This window comes from Echinops telfairi, unplaced genomic scaffold (assembly GCF_000313985.2).
Source record: "Echinops telfairi isolate 266 unplaced genomic scaffold, ASM31398v2 ScPeMD7_1;HRSCAF=3_1, whole genome shotgun sequence".
Lineage (NCBI taxonomy): Eukaryota > Metazoa > Chordata > Mammalia > Afrosoricida > Tenrecidae > Echinops > Echinops telfairi.
In genome coordinates, this window is record NW_022103897.1 from 777,169 (window position 1) to 795,356 (window position 18,188).

The window sequence follows — 18,188 nt, forward strand, 5'->3', positions numbered from 1 at the left end:
CCTGTTTCGCCACTCACACCACTGGTCCTGTAGGGCTCATCCGCCCTGGATTCCCTGGATTTTCAGTTTCTATCTGTACCAATGTACATCCTCTGGTCTAGCCAGACTTGCAAGGTCGGATTCGAGTCATGGTAGTGGGAGCGGGGAGGAAACATTTAGGAACTAGAGGAAAGTTGTATATTTCATCGTTGTTACATCGCACCCTGGCTGGCTCATCTCCGTTAAGTTTTAACATATCAAACCCTTTAATTATTTTAACTGAGTGTTTACCCAAAAGATAGATACAACACTTTATGTCAAGGAAGCATAAGCCTTTTTAAATTGTTGTATGATTTTAGATGTATTAAATTAACTTGTTTGCTGTAGATTTTCTTTCATGTGGCTTACTTGATAGTAGTTAAGAAAATAGAGATTAACAGTTACTTTCAGAAGACAAAGAGAAGGTTTTAAGTAGGACTCGAAATAGGTACCATATAAAATATCTGTTCTGCTGCTCCCACTTTGATGAGCATCATCTTCACTGGGCTGCTAACTTCCGTAGTTCCTTAACTGGCATTGTGAATTACGGTCCTGAGGCCCAAAGGCTTACACTTCAGTTTTATGGCTGTGGTTTCATCTCTTCTTCATGAAACACTTGTGACTCTCACACCACTCCTGGTCCCAGCGAGTTGTACATTAGAGAGAGGTGAAGTTGGACTGGAAATCTTAGCCATCCAGCCATTCACACAGTGACACCAGTACGCTAAATTCCATTCCATTTTGTCTGTAGCAGAGTCTTCCAGCTCCTTATTTTGAGATTATTTATTTTTATACACAGGTCTATGGATATTGTACTAAACACAAGTAAGTTTGTTTGCTGGATTTTAAGTCCTACACAGGAAGCAACAAACTGAAAATCTCAAAGATGTCATTAGAGGCAAGCCATTGAATTGACATTCTAATTGATAGAAGCATCAGGAAAATGGAAAATCTCCAAACTCTAGCACAGTGGTATCACACTGATTCCTACTCCTAGCGACTCCATGGGAGAGAGGAGCACTGCTCCTTTGGATTTTCGAGGCTGTACAATCTTTGCGGGAGTACCAAACCTTATCTTTCTCCCACAGACCAGCTGGTGGGCTCAGTCTGCTGACCTTGCTGTTAGCAGCGCAATGGGTCAACCACTGCGCCGTCAGACTAGGAAAACGAAACAGAGTCATAAAATCTCAACAAATAGAGATATTTCTGGGGGCTTTTATTGTTCAGGACAGCCCACTGTAGTACCTAGAGACCCCTGAGGCTACTACTGCCCACCAACATCCAAGATTGACGCTCTTCAATGTGACCAAGTGGATAACAAAGAGTAGTAATAACTTCTGTTTCAAAAGGTAAGCTTTCCAACCAGAAAAATAAAAACAAATTGTCACCCTTTGAAAGATATAAAGTTGTAGGTATCTGGAATTTCATTTTTGTGGCAGTTCTAAATTGGGAGTTCACTATACCTACACCAAAATTTGACTTCATTTATTAATATCTCTTTAGGGGGTTTCCATTAATCAAAACTCATGATGTCTGTAATCACTTGCAGGTATGTGGTTAACCGTATTTGTAACAGTAGAAGAGTATTGGGGTGGAGTGGGTGGCAAGTCATTTTCTATTTCCTTATTAAATTGAATGAACCGTATGAGGAACATTTTTCTCCATGAAGTAAATCGAGTCAAAGGGTTCCAGAGTGCTCTCCCGGTGCTGCGGTATGGCATGTGGCACTGTCCTCTACTAGAAGGGTGTTGTGCTTCCCTCACTAGGGAGCCGTGAGTGCTCTGGCACACCCCTGCCGTACTGCCTCGTGCGTGGTCTTGGACAGCAAGCTAATGGTGTCACGGCTTTGTTTCCCCATCCCTGTTGTCTTTAGAGACCACATAGGATATTTTTTGGTAAAAAAAATACCACCACTGGGATTGAGAAGGGAGCACCCTGTGTATTCCCACTGCCCCTTGCTGCCATTTAGCATTTTCACAGGCTGCTGTTTGCCGCTTGTGGTTGAAATTGTAAACTCTTTCCCCATCATTTTCCCCTGTATACTTACGTAACATAGCACTCTTCCTTTTGCTATGTAGGGCTTGTATGGGGCTGTGGTGAGGTCATTTTAGAAAGAGCATATCCAATAACATTCCAGTTGCAACGACACTGACAGTAGACTTGTATTGCTACCACACTTACTTTGACTTGAGCAAGTGAGAATTCTTCATGGGTCAGCTTTACTGTTGGTAACGCTGTGATATTTCTAACAGAAAGTGGTATGGCTTATTCACAACATAGGTATCTTGATTTTCTCATTCTTACAATTTGCCCTTGTTAATACCTACTCATGCAGTGTCTTGCTAAAAATTACATTTTCTTCCAGACTCTCTGATGATCATAAATTTCTGTATTATAAAGTTGATCTGAGAGAAAAAAAATGTGCTGGCTCCTCGCTTGCTTTATATCAGATGAATTTAGGGAAGTAATATGGGAAATTCCAAGTAACCCAGCAAGAAAATTCTAAACAGTAACACAACTAGAAAAGGATACTGCCCTTTTACTTTGTCAGTGATTGTTTTGGGCAAAAAAAGTCATTTATAGGTAATGGGCTTGCTATTCCAGAAAGATCACTTTTGATTAGATGCCTTAAGTATGTGATATTTGGTTTGTAGTATTGTTTCCAAGTGTGTCCTCTTTCTTTAAGCAATCCAAGTTTCCTGTGACTGTAACAGTAGAAAGTCCTTCATCCTCAGAAATCGAAGAGGATGATGATTCTTCAGAAAGTGGTCATGAAATGCCCGAGAAAGCAAGTGTAAAACAAGAAGCACTACAGGTATAAAGTTATCTTACTCTTCAAGACATAGGGGTGGTGGGTTTAAATCGTACTTAGTATTTGGCAGGCAGCCTGATTGTGAAACAGCACTGCACAGCTTGCTTGAGGATCCTGTTTTCCCTTCCCTTCTACCTCCTGGAGTGAATGGCTCCTTAGCTGAGGCCAAGGTGAAAGGAGGGCACTCGAATGACAAGAAATAGACCAGAATGGATAAACAAATCATGCTATGTCCATACAGTGGAATGTTATTCAGCCATCAAGAAAAATTAAAATTCTGATACGTACAAGGACATGGCTGAACCTTGAAACGTGCAGCGTGAAGTAAGTCATAAAGTGCAGATATTACATGAAATGGGCAGAAGAGGCAAATGCATAGACACCAGGATTTATTGGTAGTTACTGGGCGGGTGGGAAGAAGTAATGAAGGTCTTACCCTAAAGGCTGTTGAGTTTCTGTTTGGGGTGAGTGGGCACTTTTGATTCTGGATAACAACATGGAAATTGTAATTCTCGTTATTGAAGTGTACTTGTAGAAGTGGTTGGATTGGCAAATGCATTGCTGGATGTCTCTCTAAAGTAGAAATTAGAAAGAGAAGAAAAACTTCATCAGCAACATATTTTCCTTTTCTAAGCATCTTAGAATCTATAGGGAGAGCCTGAAAGATTCTAAAATAAACGCAAATATCTTGAGCTTGGGATGTGTGTAATCAGTTGATTGAGTGCTTTTGTAGGACTGATCAGGGAATTTACCATTCTGGCCAGATCTCCTGGGAAACATTAATTAGCTTTTCATAAAGGTAACATTGAAAAAATAATCTTTAGTTTTACAAGTGATAATACCCTTTAATAAAATAAAAAACTTCAAGAAGCCAGCTTGCACTCCTTTATCCTATTAACCACCCAAACCCAGTGCTGGTCAGGTATTCTGACTCGGAGTAAACCCATAGGATGAGCACGGATTTGTCCCAAAGAGTGACTAAGGCTGTAATCTGTATAGACGTAGACTGCTGTCTGTTTCTTCCAGGGAGAGGCTGGTGGGTCCAAACTGCCTGCCTTTCAGTTAGCTGTTAAGTGCCTGACCACTGTGTCACCAGAATATCCTTTTATTATGGAACTCGAATTCCTACCATTGAGTCAGTGCCGACTCATAGCAACTCTACAGGACAGGATAGAAACTACTCTTGTAAGTTTCTGAGACTCTGTTTGCAGGAGCAGAAAGCCTGTCTTTCTCCCACAGAGCAGCTGGTGGTTTCGAACTGCCAACCTTGTGGATTGCAGCCAAATATGTAACCACTACATCGCCAAGGCTCCCTTTCCCTGTTATTATAGAACTATGGAAATTCCCACTGGTCACACCTTTTACTAAGTTCCACAGTAAAGATAAGACCCTATGTCATCTGTCTCTCATCTATCACTATACATGCTTTGTTCATTTTGGTTCACCAAGGGCTGAGTGGAAGACCGCTATGGCCATGGGGAACATAGACCTCTGGGGAAGATTGGGCACTGTAACTAGGGAATTTCTAGTTAAAAAGGAAAAGTGCGTCACACATTGCACATCCTTTCTACTCTTCTCCATTGTGAGAACACAACAAGAATGAAGGTCGCAGAATGTGACTGCTCCGGCGGCCACCAAAGGGCAGGCTGGCGGTTTCAGTTTCTCAGAGACACCTCAGAAGAAAGGCCTGGTGATCTGTTTCCGAGGAGCAGGACTCTGCTCTGCCAGACCGAATTCACTCTGTGGCTCTCACCTGGTTTTCCTGGTTCACCTCTGTGAGCAAGGTGAATGAAAACATGCCCAGAAACACACACTCTTCACTGAAATGTCAAAATAGCTAGAGCAATTTCACAGAAAAGAAGAGTAGTCACCTGTCAAAATAAATCAGGAAGGACACCTATGAAATTTGGGACTTTTAACCAAGGGTTTCATATCCAGCCAAATTTTCAACCATAGTGAGGGCTGAATACTCCATGTTTTCCATGTGTATTTAGAAATAGTACCACCTCTGTAAGAAAGCAGTTTGGAGATAAATATGTAAAGACCTTTTAAATGTTCGTTTGTAGTATCTAAAATTCCATTTTTAGTGATGTAAGAATATTATTTTCAACATGAAAAATACCTTCTTGGTTTTAAAATCACATTTGTGGTGCAGAAATAATCTCAATGTTTACTCATAAAAGTATGATTAAGTAAACCAGAAAACCCACGCTCTGGTGGTCTAGTGAATTACATGTCTGTTAGGCTGTAGTTTTAGTATCAACGGCTCTGCAGGAGGAAGATGAGGCTTTTCCACTCCCATAAAGAGTCACAGTCTGGGAATCCACAGGGCAGTTCTACCCTCTTCTGTGGGATCGCTTTTTGGTTTTGTCTTGCAAAAAAATCTAGTTAGGAATCCTCCGATAATATGAGAAATGATGGATTTATGTCAGATGGAAAAGAGTTGAGCGTAAAATTGGATATGGATAGAAGGGAGGTGGAAGCGGCAACAAGAAGGAAAATCACAATCTTTAGTTGTATTTGGGTAGTTGGATATCAAGTAAATTTACTTTGTAATGAGAGGCAACATGTTTCATTAAAATTTAACATGTGTTCTAGCTGAGTTCCCCCACTAGAGGGAGAAAGGATTTCATGTATTGCACTTTGATGTGTATTTAGAAATGGTCAAGAGTAGACTGTTTTTGTTTCTGTTCTCTAGTTGTGATAGGATTTTGTTTGTTTGCTTCTGTTTGGAATATCCATGAAATATTTTCAGATATCAGGACCATCGTGAATAGTCAGGAGAGGAATTTGGGTTTCCCCCCCCAAAACGTAGTTGACTTTAACTGGCTGTAGGTTGTCATCAAATGTATGTGGGTCATGGCAACCCCATGAGTGCGGAGTAGAACCAACCGCCCCGCAGGGTTCCCAGGCTGTGATCATTCAGGAGCAGATCGCAGGCCAGGTGGACATGGCAGTTCAGACTGGGTTCAGACCATCAACTTTTTCCTTCATATTTGAGAGCTTAACGCTTTGTATCACCCAGGGGACATTTTAAAAAATGAACTTACTGAAGTATTCATTGTTTTCATCAAATATAAGTATATGCTCAAATTTCAATAATATATGTAAATTGAGGAAAATGTTGAAAACTGAAAAATGTTAAAGGAAATAAAAGCTATCTCTGGACATGCAGACATATCTATACATTCTTAATCTGCCTCTTTGTCTTAAAACGTTAATCAGAAATGTTGAGCCATGTCATGAAATTCTCTTCTACCTCAAAGAGTCGGATTGAGCTTGTACACCATCCCCCAGAAGCAACGTCCCACTGCACTGACTGTGGTGAAGCCCTGTTTTAATGGCTTCAGATAGCCTGCCTTCTGGCCAATGAGCTGCTTTTTATTTATTCATATTATCTTATTTGAACCAACCCGATTTGGAGACATGAAGGTAATGACATTTTGATGAATCTTTACATACACCTTGATGATTTCTATAGGTTAAGTTCCCAGGCATAGAACTGTGGGTGTATATTGGCGATTAGATATTCTCTAGAAAATAGTAGCCGTTTTCTCTCAAACAGTAGAGTGAATGCCTCCCATTACCCCCCACACACACTCTGTTCTGTCTCTCATCTAACACAGGGGTATTAGGAATATTTTAACTTTGAAATTTGGCACCAAAAAATACCAAAGGGGTTCCATTCGTGATCTGTAGCTCTCCAAGTTTTTTTAGATCTGGAGAAAAAAGATCCTTAGTCCCCATTAAGAAGTGATCATATAAACAGATTTGCATCTAGAAAAATTTCCCATTTTTCTCTGCCTCCATATTTCAGAGTATAGTGTTACATGGGCTACAAAAATGAAGATTTAAAGTCAAAATTTATGTTAGTTTTTGTTGCTGTTGATGAAATAATAGTATTTTTTTAAACGCTGCTCTGTTACCGTGAGGTTAATTCACATCCTGGTATAGGTCCATTGTAAATTATATATCAAGTATATATTAGAATAGGTTTTGTATTATTCCTAGAGAGTGAAGGTCCTGCTAATCTCTAAAGTAGTGATCTTCAGAATTAAAGATTCTTGTGAACTTCATATGTTATCCACTAAGCGGCTACTACCTCATGTTTCTCACCTGCTTTGATGTTGTAATTAATACCTCACCATGTTTTATTCCCTCCATGTGCTTTAATGTGTTAGCACACAGACTATTTTTGTTAGTGCCAGAACTTTTTTTAAGTGAGTTTTTAATTTTACTTATTTTGTTGTCAAGACTATACATAGCAGGAGGTATACCCATTCAGGTTTTCCTCTATGCACACTGATCACATTAATTAATCAGACATTGATTACATCATCAGATAGGGTAACCATTCTCACCTGCTTTTTCCTGATTGTTCCTCCTCTGTTAACAGAAATTCCAAATTAGAGTTCCCTGAGTTTCCTATCTCATCTTAGGAGTCACTTCTGTCCATTCCATCCAGTAAGGGTGGTGGTGGTGGTTAGATTCCTGTGTTAGTCTGGGTAAGCTGGAGAAACAAATACATAGAAACTCATATGTGTATAAGAGAGAGTTTTATATAAAGGAAAATTATACTAAGCAAGCATCCCAACCCGATCCAGTCCAAGCCCTTACGTCCGATATTAGCCCCTATGTCCGATACCAATCTGTAAAGTCCTCTTCAGACTCACGAAACACATCTAGTGATGCCGAACGCAGGACGGTCACAGGCCAGTAGGTAGAAAGTCTTTGGATCCAGTGGCCGGGTAAGCATCTCAGTGCTGGCCAGGGGTCTGTCTCCACATGGCTTCTCCAGGTCCAGGGTTCTGGCTGCATCAGGGTAGGTTCATGTGGCTTCTCAGGGACGTCTCGAGGGAGTCAGCCTTGTCAATAGAGTTTCCTAGGGTCGGGAGCCCAGAGAGAGAAGTCTTCCGACTCCACAGAGGTAAAAACAGATTTCCCAGAATTCTCAGGAGAACGCCATGTCCACAGAGGTCTCATTGGCTGTCTCTGGATTGACAGGCTACACTCCACCCCTACACTCTTAATCCTCAAATTGACAAACTATTATATAGTTACCCTGTTTCCCCAAAAATAAGACAGTGTCTTATATTAATTTTTGCTCCCAAAGACATGCTAGGTCTTATTTCAGGGGATATCTTATTTTTCCATGAAGAAGAATACGGTACAGATTTATTGTTGAACCAAAAAAAAAAAGGAAATTTATTACCTGTATATGGTACAGTAGTAGTTGTCATCACAAACCAGCATGACCAGACAAACTGAATCCTACAGTATCAAGAATGTCTAATTGTGAGTCAGCCAGACTCCGTCAGGGCAGAGCGAGCTGCAGGTGGCAGCGTGGCGCAGGCTCTATGATTAAAAGAGACCCTGCACTTCCTCTCTGCTGCGGCGGCCGCTACTGTCCAGAATCCAGAGTTATGGTAGCTTTGGGGGTGGGGGGGGCGTCTTATATTTCAGCGAGAGGCAAAACTAAGTAGGTCTTATTTTCAGGGGATGTCGTACTTTCGGGGAAACATGGTACCACAGTGCCATTGAGTCGAATCCAACTCATAGCAACCCTGTGTACAACAGACCAAACCCCCTCCCGGTTCTACACCATCCTCACAGTTGTTACTTCTGAGCTCATTGTTGCAGCCTCTGTCAATCCATCTTGTCGAGGGTCTTCCTCTTGTTTTTCGCTGCCTCTCTAAGGCTTTACCAGGTCTGGTGTCCTTCTTCAGGGACTGGTCTCCTACTAACTTGTCTGCTGATAATATGCCCAAGTACAATCAGGGTAGTTCTTGAAAAGAGCACTATGCTCAAATCTTAATTTACTGAGTAAGCCAAAACTATTTGGTTTAGAGAAGACTTCGGAAGATATTTTTGCTTAAGGTTTAAAGATGATCTCAGGGCAGTAGTTTGCGTGGAGGGGTGACCAGATCCTTTATAGGAGAGTTGTCTTGTGTTTTTGAATTAACTTTTCTACATGGAAGTTTTCTGTGAGAACATTGACTGTTCCCAAAACTTTTGGACTTTGCCTCCTTTATCCACACTAGGCTTATCTGTGTCCTCTTTAAAATAACATTGCCTAGTGGAACTTGCTGCAGTGGTTAAATACTCTGTAGTGTGTTGTTTAGAGTGGTAGCTACACTGGCTACATGTTACATGGACACTTAGAATGCTGCTGCTGCTGCAGTTCAGGAACTGAATTTAAATTTCAATTAACTCATAGTCCCTTGTAAGTAGTAGCTACCACATAGATGGTACAGTGATTTAAAGCATTGTGTTAAATATTCCAAAAGTTGATGAAACTTTTTTAAAACTTTGTATTGTTAATTAGATGAAGATTTATGCCGCTGGTTATTAAACAGCTTATCAAACCTTCCATTGTCTTTCCCTGCTCCCATTTCTCCCCCCCACCCCAGTCTTCTTTCTCTTGTTGGGTGTTGTCTTTCTCTGCACCCAGATGCCCCTGGCTGTCCTCTAGCGTGTGATCATCCTTTCTCTCCCTTCCCCTTGCCCGTTAGGAAGCCATGCAAGTCGGCTTCGTTCATTCCGCAGGCCTTGAGTTTTCTACAGCCGTGGTCTCGTACAGTAGCTGTCTTTTCCTCTTGACAGTTCTCACTCAGCTAATGCCCTCAGAGGAGGTTCGCCCATGCCATGAGGTGCTTTAGTGCTGTGTAGGGTTCCATTGTGTGTATATACACCAACATTTACCCATTCTCCAACCAACGGGCAGTGTGATAGCGTTGCCGTGAACATGGTATGCATTTATCTGTTCCTCTTACAGCTCTTACATCTTTATGCCAAGAGGAGAAATTGCTATGTCTTCTGGCATTTCTAATGAAGAATTTATTGAATTATGACTATCTTGAAAATAAATAGAAGTTCTTGGGGTGATCAAATTTAGCTTTACATCATAGGCAAATTGGTTTATAGTTGTATGTGAAACCAATATTGAGTTGGGGTTTTTCTGCTGTCCTTATCGATTAAAAGCCTTGACTTACAAGTTTCTTGAGCATATGACGTCATCTTTTCCCCAGTGAAAAGACTATACCCATTTTACAGAAGGCTTTGTGAGAATCACACAGTGCAACGAGTCGACAGCCTGCTCTTTCTCCCACTGAGTGCCTGGTGCTTTCAAACTGGGCCTTCCAGTTAGCATCCCACCAGGTAGCCCACTACACGCTCTGGAGCCCCGCTGGTCAGACTAGCAGGCTCATAGTGGTAAGGATAAGGAATCAAACACTGAGAGGCCATGTGATGTGCTTTGAGGCCTGAGACTGAACACCTGATGGATTTGGTTGCAAATAGGAAGGTGGATCAGTGAGAGAATGACAAAATTAGTGCCTGTTCTATATTGATGTTATATCAGAAAGATCAGAGATAGCACACTGTAGATAGATAAAGCCATGCAAGTGTGTTTTGTTGGTTTTGTTTTGTTTTGTTTTTTTAATTAATCTATTGTTACTCAGGGTCCATTGTTTTTGTTAGTTGTAGCTAGAAAGGCTTTTCAAGTGCTTGTTGGTGGTACCACCCTTCTAGGGAAAATAGCCCTTGAAAACAGCATGAAGGAAGCAAAGGGCTAAGTTTTCAGGACTAACTATAAGTGAGGATGTATAGGAGAGAAACCCTTGAGGTAGACTTTGCGAGGGGGGATGATTTGGAAGGTGGAACAGAATGAACAAAGTTATGGAAGAACTTGGATCAATCAGTGTGGAGCTCTTATTTTGGAAAGTAGACAGGCATAGGTTTAGCCTGGTAACTTTTAAGTTGAAACTCTTTGTTTAAATAATTATAATTATTTGAAATATTCAAACTTACTGTCCCATTTCATTAGTAGAAGTGTTCTGTTCACTTATGATTGCATTATAAGCCACCCCAAAGCAGTGACCTGAAACAGTAACCATCCTTTATTTTGCTCACAAGCCTTGAGACTGAGTAGTACCTTATTTTTAGTTGGCACAAACATGCTGGCTTAACACAACACTCATTTGTTAGCTCACAGTTTTGTAGGGCAGAAGTCAAGGGAAGCTGAATGAGGTGGGGCTCACTGCTGAAATCACTGGGTCCTGGATTGGCCAGGGTGTGTGTTATCTGTTGGCTCCGGAGAAAGAAGAAGCCATTTCTGAGCCTATTCAGGTGTTGACAGAATTCACTTCCTTCCGTGGGATGGAAACGACTACAAGAGTCTACGTATAGCCTCCTCCCTGGGGGATAGACAGCAGAGAAGGGGACGTCAGACAGTGTAACATATGACAAAATAATAATATTTTATGAATTATGAAGGGTTCATGAGGGAGAGGGGAAAATGAACAACCAATATTAAGAGCTCAAGTAGAAGGCAAATGTTTTGAGAATGATGATGGCAACAAATGTATATATGTGCTTGACACAATGGATGTACGTAGGGATTGTGATAAGAATTGTACAAGCCCCCAGTAATGATTTAAAAAAAAAGAATAATTCGCTACCTTCCAGTGGTAGGACTAAGGTTTCTGTTTCCTTGCTAGCTCTCAGTAGGGGCCACTCTCTGCTCCTAGCAGCTTCCCTGCTGCAGTCCTTACAGCATGGCCTGCAGTGTCACACTTCAGAGACTTTCTCTAGGACTGTGTCCAACTTAGATAGTAACTCTCATAATGTAATCCATATGAAAGAGGGAGAAGAGAAGAGGGCGGAGGGAGACGTCGGACAGCGTAACTTATGAAGAAGAAGAAAGAAAGAGGGAGAACAGGATTTTTCCTCTTACCAGCACGGTGTGATACACTAATCCTGATGTCCAGGTTCACTTGTGACTCTGCTCCTCAGTAGTTGGTGACAACTCGAGTTGGGAGCTCTTCCGATATCGGACTGCAATGAGTGTCTTTCCCGTCCCTCTTCCTCCCAGGGGAAACTGGACGAGTGCCTAAAGCAGTTACAGGAGGAAAGAGTGTTAAGGCTTAGGGCTGATAAACGACTAAGTGAGGTAAGCAGCGTCTTTTTAAAAAATACTTTTTGTATAATTTTATTTCACTTGAGCCACAAACACATGCACACGCTTTGTAAAAAAAGTGAGCCAGGTATATAGGCTGTTGCAAATTGGTTACATCAAACTAACCTATGTACTTGTATGTTGTGGTCATGTGGTATGTATTCCAGAAGCATAGTGTCTGTTTGTTTGTTTCTTTATGCTCTTCTATGACCTCATTTGGGAAATCAAAACGTTTGGCAGACCACCACCCAAAACCAAGAAGAGCCCGTCTTAGGCGTACACTTTCCATACAGCAACATAAACAACAGACGCTATGAGGTGGCTCTCTACCCTGGCAGGGAAATAGGAAAATGAATAAGGGGCGGGGGCGCTAAGAATGTATTGGTAACCTAGTTTAAACTTCAACTAAAAATATACCATGAAATCTTAAAACCAAGCAGTAATTTAGTTTAAGTAGTTTAAACAGTAAAGTATACCTTGAGGATGATGTTTTTCTAGGGTCTATGCACATGGGATCAAAGTGACAATAGCAATTCGAAAGTTACATGGGAAACTTGGAGAGGGTGAATTCATGTTGATGAGTGAGGGGAGGGACAACTCAGAAAAGGGTAGGCACCTTGAAGAATGTAATTAGTGACACTGAATTGCACCTGTAGAAACTGTTGAATATGTTGTGTGTTTTTTACTGTGTATATTTTCAACATGAACAAGAAATAAATTTTTTTAAGAATCCATAGGAAATATTAAAAGTACACTTAATAAATTATATTATGGTTTAGAGCTTTCAGACAGACTTACATACTGAATACTGTACTTACTAAAGTTAATCCTTAAGGAGCACTGGTGGCATAGAGGTTCTATATTGATTGGGCAGATAATCATAAGGTCAGCCGTTCAAAACCACCAGTTACTCTGGAGAAGAAAGATAGGACTTTCTACTCCTAAAGAGATACAATCTTAGAAACTCACAGGGGCAGTTCTGCCCTGTCCTAAGGGTCACTGTGAGTCGGCATTGACTGTTGGCCATGATCGGAAAGGTAAACATTCCATTGAATTGTGCTGTGATTTTCTCAAGTTAGACTCTATTTTATTTTCCAATTTACAAAGACCTTAAGCTGCTAATTTTCTAATGCAGAGTGGGGATCCTGTCTGAATTTATCCAATTAGAAATGTAAACTTTTTGAATAGTCTCTGTAGGAGTGGCTTAAAGTCTCTGCATGTCATTGGGTGTTGACTGGTGTATGATACAGTCTGTCTTCACTGGTGGAGACTCGATTAACTCTCTAGGAGTTTTAATTCTGTGACTTACAAATTGTTCGTTTTGATGGCAGTGAAAGAAAATGGTTGTACATCTCCCCTCTTGTTTTCTAGCTAGAATATGAGAATGCCAAGTTCAGAGAGATCAACTTCTCTTTGTCTGAAGCCCTTCATGCACACACTTTGACGAGCATGATGCTGGATGACGAAGGCGTTTTGGGCAGCATTGAGAAGTCTTTTCAGAAGTTTCATGCTTTCTTGGACCTCCTGAAAGATGCTGGGTTCGTTCACTGCTCTCCATGCGTTCTTCCCTCCGTGACTTGGTGTCTTTTGGTGGGGGACTTGAGCGTATGCTCCACCTCATCCATGAGCCATGTTTAGTGTATAATTGTAGGTGATATACTCGCTCCTTAGGGGAATTAATTTAGAGAGAAATGCAAACTGGCAAAGCCACGTTGGCAGAGGCGAGAGCCCATTACAAAAGCGAATCCCGTACATGAGTAACTGGTAGGTACCGTTCTTGGTAAAGACTAAACTGAAGGTGACTTCAGTTGAATATATTCAGGACTGCATAGATGTTTCCCTATCTTTTATTCATTTCCCTTGTTAATTAATTAGAATTAATTTTGTCCTAGACATAAAAATTTGTTATGTAAAAAATGTAATCTGAATGGCAGATAGAAAACCTAGTTCTCATCGAGGAACAATTTTGCGGAAACAAGGAGTTGGAGATCGATCGTTGGTACAGCGAGTTTTGTAGGTGCATAGGTAGATATGGGAAAGGAAGAGTAGGCACCACGGTTTGGGCTGCTGGAGGAAAGGTGATTCCATTGTGGGGGTGAAAGTAGAGGGACTGCATAGGCACCTGGTGAACGCTGAAGCTGCTCGTGATATAGTCGCTGTAAGTGGATCGGTTACAAGAGGAAAGGCCTTGAAGGCAGGTGATACTCAATGCAGTGTCAGGACGACGGCGAGGGAGTGGAGTGCTTGAAGCAGCAGGTGGTCTGGGGAGGCCCCAGTACATGAATATGGAAAGGTCTGAAGTTGAGGCTGTTAGGGGTTGTAATCTACTGTGGGATACTGGCTTTTCCGGTCAGGTGTACGGACATCAAAGCTGTTCGTATGTGATTACGAAAGTCCTTGCCTTCCCTCCCTTCTCCCTGTCTCTAGGCTTGGGCAGCTTGCCACAATGGCTGGCATCGATCAGTCAGATTTTCATTTGCTGGGGCGGCCCCAGATGAATTCTACCCTGACTCGTGCTCCTGAAGAAGACAAGAAAGCCCTGGAAGAAGGAAAGCCGGAATCAGAGAAGAAGGCGCTGGGGCCAGTGCCCAACGTCCAAGTAAGTATTCGGGGCGGAGATTACCACTTACAAAAGTGACCTCGCAGAAAGGGGCTTCCCAAGTCAGAAAGAAAATCGCCAACCAGCTATTCCTAGCAGTTCAGATACTTGGGGTCCAGAAACCTCTCCGGGATCCATTCCAAGTCTGAGAGGAGTGTTTTGTGCCCGTTTCATGATGATGTATTAGTGAATAGGAAAAGCAGAAGAGTTCGCACCTCACCCCCAACCCCCCTGGGATTTTCTGATCTCAAGCAGTTCAGTTATCCTCAGTGGAAAAACAACGAAAAGATTTTAGAGAAAATATTCTAAGTGTTCATTTTGAAACTGTCTGTTCATATTTTACCTAGGTTTCTATTTGTATGCAGTCAGCTTACAGGGAAGGATCACTAATGAAGGTACAATACCGATACAGATGATTGTTAAGAATAAGTAATCCCACAGAACGAATGGGCCTTAGCATGTAGATCATAAGGTCCCAGACTTCCTTGGCTTACCGCCCCGCCCCCATTTCAGGAAAAAACATTACACGGTATTCCATTCCCCCTGGCAATTAGAAATATGTGTACACTCGTTCATAATGTAGGGGAAGATATAGGTCTCTGCTTTTGCAACCCTCTGGGTCGTTCCAGTGCCCTCAAAGGGGTGGTATTGCCCACTTTGGGAAATACTGGTACACAGTGACCACCGGTTTTGGAAATGGGAAGGGCCAGAGTCCCCTGCTACTTTGCCTCTAGCCTCATTTGGAGGGTCCCTCTCCCCGCCCCCTGTGTCCCTTCTGAACCACTCTCAGGCCCATCTGCAGAACTGACAGCTTGCGAACACAGTCTAGTCACACATGGATAATGATCACACATGGCTAGAAGATAGAAAATCAATTAATATTCTAAGGGAATAGGTTTTTTCCTTTTGGGGTGGGGGTAGGTTTTTCTTTTCTTTCCTTTAATGAGGGAGGAGAGGAAGATGGGTAGTGATGACCCAAGACACAAAATTATGGCAGAAATAGTCTTGGGTGCAGCTAAGTCAAGTTGGAAGTCACGTATCAAGACACAGGGCTGACTGGGGAAATGACTCTTGAGACCTCCTGAGTAATCAGTTGACTGTCATAATAAAATCAGAGTCCCTGACGTTTGGGACTCTGACTTCTGAATGGTTGGATTTGTTCATCACAGAATGTTTTGGTTTGTATTTCCTTCCAGTTTGAGAAAATTACAGGTGATGCCAGAATTCCTTTGCCTCTGGACTCCTCCCATGTCCCAGCTCCTACCCAGGAGAGCTCCGTGATGCTCAAAGACAACGTGGGTGCCCCAGGTGCCGAGCAGCAGCAAGAGTCTTTTGAAGAATTCCTTGCAAAAGCGTGCTCTCCGCCATCAGGTGTGCTTGCTGAGATTGGAAGTCCGAGAAGAGAAGAGGAGTTGTCCAGAAGTAGCAGGTCTTCAGAGAGACTGAACAAGGCGGGTGAATATACTAAAAAACACTCTGCCAAGAAACAAGCTGGAAAAGATGTTTATTTCTTCCCGAGTGCTGATGTGAGCCGGAAAAGCAAAGGAACTGGGGAGAATAGTTCTCTGATTAATGAACCAATTAAAAGTGAGCCTTTGAAAAAACACATTTCTGCCAAGAAAGAAGTTGGAATGGTGACCTTATCATCCAAGACAAATAAAAGTAAACGCAGTCCACCAGAACATTCTGAAAGTGATACTCTTGTATCGGATTTTGAATTTCAAGAAAGTATCCATACTCTATCACGGCTGACATAGGACTAAATCTTGTGAAATTATGCTTTTTTGCCTTCAAATTTCAATAAATTTTCTTACATTTTCTTTATAGCATATGTTTTAAAATACAGGACAGGAAGCCACTAGTGAAAGATTCACCTCTACTTTTATTACAATGAAGCTTTTAGTGTATTTTTCCTTTTTAGTAAGAACTTTCTGAGGGCCTAATATGATTCTATGTACAATGGTTCCTAATTGGGAACAAAATATGGCCCATACCTCATGAAACCAATACTCTGTCGAAGTGAGGAAACCTATGGCGGGTGGAAGGAGCTCAGGTGGTACAGTGGTTAAGTGTTGGATCGATATTATCACAAGGTAGGTGGTTCAAACCCACTAGTTGCTCTTCCGGAGAAAGATGTGACTCTTCTGTAAGGATTTCTAGTCTCAGAACCCTAAGGAGTATTGCCACACTGTCTGGTAAGGGGACTAAGAGTTGGGCTAGAAGGCAGTGAGCTTGGTGTGGTGGTTTGGTTTTTGAGGCAGGTGAAAAAAAAGTAGATTAAGGGATGTGAATTAGTAAATGCGTGTTCTACCATCGAGTTAAAAGTGAAAATACTGTAAATCATGTGGCCAAGGTTATTGGTTTATTCTTTCTGATAGTCACAATAGCAAACACTAAGATACAAAGATCACAATAACTCTCTGAGGTGCTGTTCAGTTGGTTCCTACTCAAAGCAGCCTTATGCACACCCGGATGAAACACTGCCAGACCCGCTCCACTCCCACAATTGTTGCGTGTGAGCCCATGGTTGAAACCACCAAGTCAGTCGAGGAGCTGGTTCTTTTCACTGACTGCCGTGCCTGGTGTTCACTTCTGAGGACTGGTTCCTCTTGATACCATGTCCAGAGTGTCTGAGACCAGGCTTGTCCTCGCTCCTAAGCAGCATCTGGCTGTCCTTACAACAAGACAGAATTGTTTGTTGTCCTGTTCTATTCCATATTCTTCACCAACACTATGATTTAAATGTATTGGTTGCTCCTCGGTCTTCCTTAATCATTGTCCAGCTTCCATGCTATAAGAGAATTAGTATGTGAATTGTCCAAAATCACTGAGCTATAAATGATAGAACTGGGATTTGGCTTTAACACTTGGCTAATCCTACTTCCGTCATAAAAGAGGGAGCCCCTGAGGAGAATGAAAATGTAGGGCAGGCAATCAGAAAGCATTTGTGCCCCCCTCGCCCCATCCTGGGTAGGAGGCTTTGAAAGGTAGAGAATGTAAGACTTGTGAAGTCACATCTCTGTTCCTCCTGGGAAAACAGCTAAACCCCTTAACACACAACCAGATTTTTACTTGAGAAGTGAGATTGAAGAAAAGCAGGAGTGTCCGATTTTAGAAGGTCCAGGCTGGTTGCTATCAAAGACTGCTACTACTGTGCTATTTAGTTTAATCATTGACCCAGTGTTTTGCAGATGAGACAATGACTGCATTCCCATCTTGCCTTCTAACATAGAAGGTGAGGCAGATACAGCAGATGTTTTGTTTGTGTGTTACATTTAGTGTTGGAAATAGGGATCTAGCCCAGGGGAACGGTAGGCTACACTAGAAGCCCTCGTGTGGCGTGGCGCCTCTTGAGTGCTCATAACCAGGAGGTGGTCAGCAGTTCACCTAATTGCTGTGTGAGAGGAAGCTGAGGCTTGATACTCCAGGAGAGATTTGCAGCCCCAGAAAGCCACCAGGGCAGTTCTGTTCTCTGGTAGTGCTATCACCCAGAAGGCAAAAGTTTTGAGTGAGGCAAGAGGTAAATCCTAAACCAAGTCTTCACGGACTCAGTGGAGACCAGTGAATATGGAAATACAGGAGGATACTCAGCACAAGCAGCAGCCCGAATAGAAGCACAGAGCCATCAGTACAAGTCTGCGCTGTTTCTCCCTGTTGCCGAGTCCAGTCTGTCCCCACCCCTACAGCACTGCTAGAGGGGTGTCCTGCACTAACTACACAAAGAGAAAGCCTCCTCCGCCATGACATATTTGGATAACCACACATACCACCAGCTTTGAATAACGAATATATTTAAGCCATGG

General features: G+C 42.1%; 1 protein-coding gene across 3 annotated transcripts in view; it reads left to right on the plus strand.

The window, feature by feature from the left end:
* CEP78 (centrosomal protein 78) overlaps positions 1-16,205 on the plus strand; it is a 32,908-nt gene extending 16,703 nt beyond the window's left edge. The window contains exons 10-16 of one of the 3 annotated variants that reach the window (XM_013007540.2): positions 1,522-1,567; positions 2,705-2,833; positions 11,703-11,780; positions 13,158-13,324; positions 14,214-14,385; positions 14,733-14,780; positions 15,582-16,205. In XM_013007540.2, the coding sequence (XP_012862994.1) occupies positions 1,522-1,567; positions 2,705-2,833; positions 11,703-11,780; positions 13,158-13,324; positions 14,214-14,385; positions 14,733-14,780; positions 15,582-16,142 (1,201 nt within the window). In that variant the 3' untranslated portion in view covers positions 16,143-16,205. The remainder of the gene's footprint in view (positions 1-1,521; positions 1,568-2,704; positions 2,834-11,702; positions 11,781-13,157; positions 13,325-14,213; positions 14,386-14,732; positions 14,781-15,581) is intronic. The other 2 variants (XM_045288399.1, XM_045288400.1) reach the window with 2 other exon arrangements.
* The last annotated feature ends 1,983 nt before the right edge of the window (positions 16,206-18,188 follow it).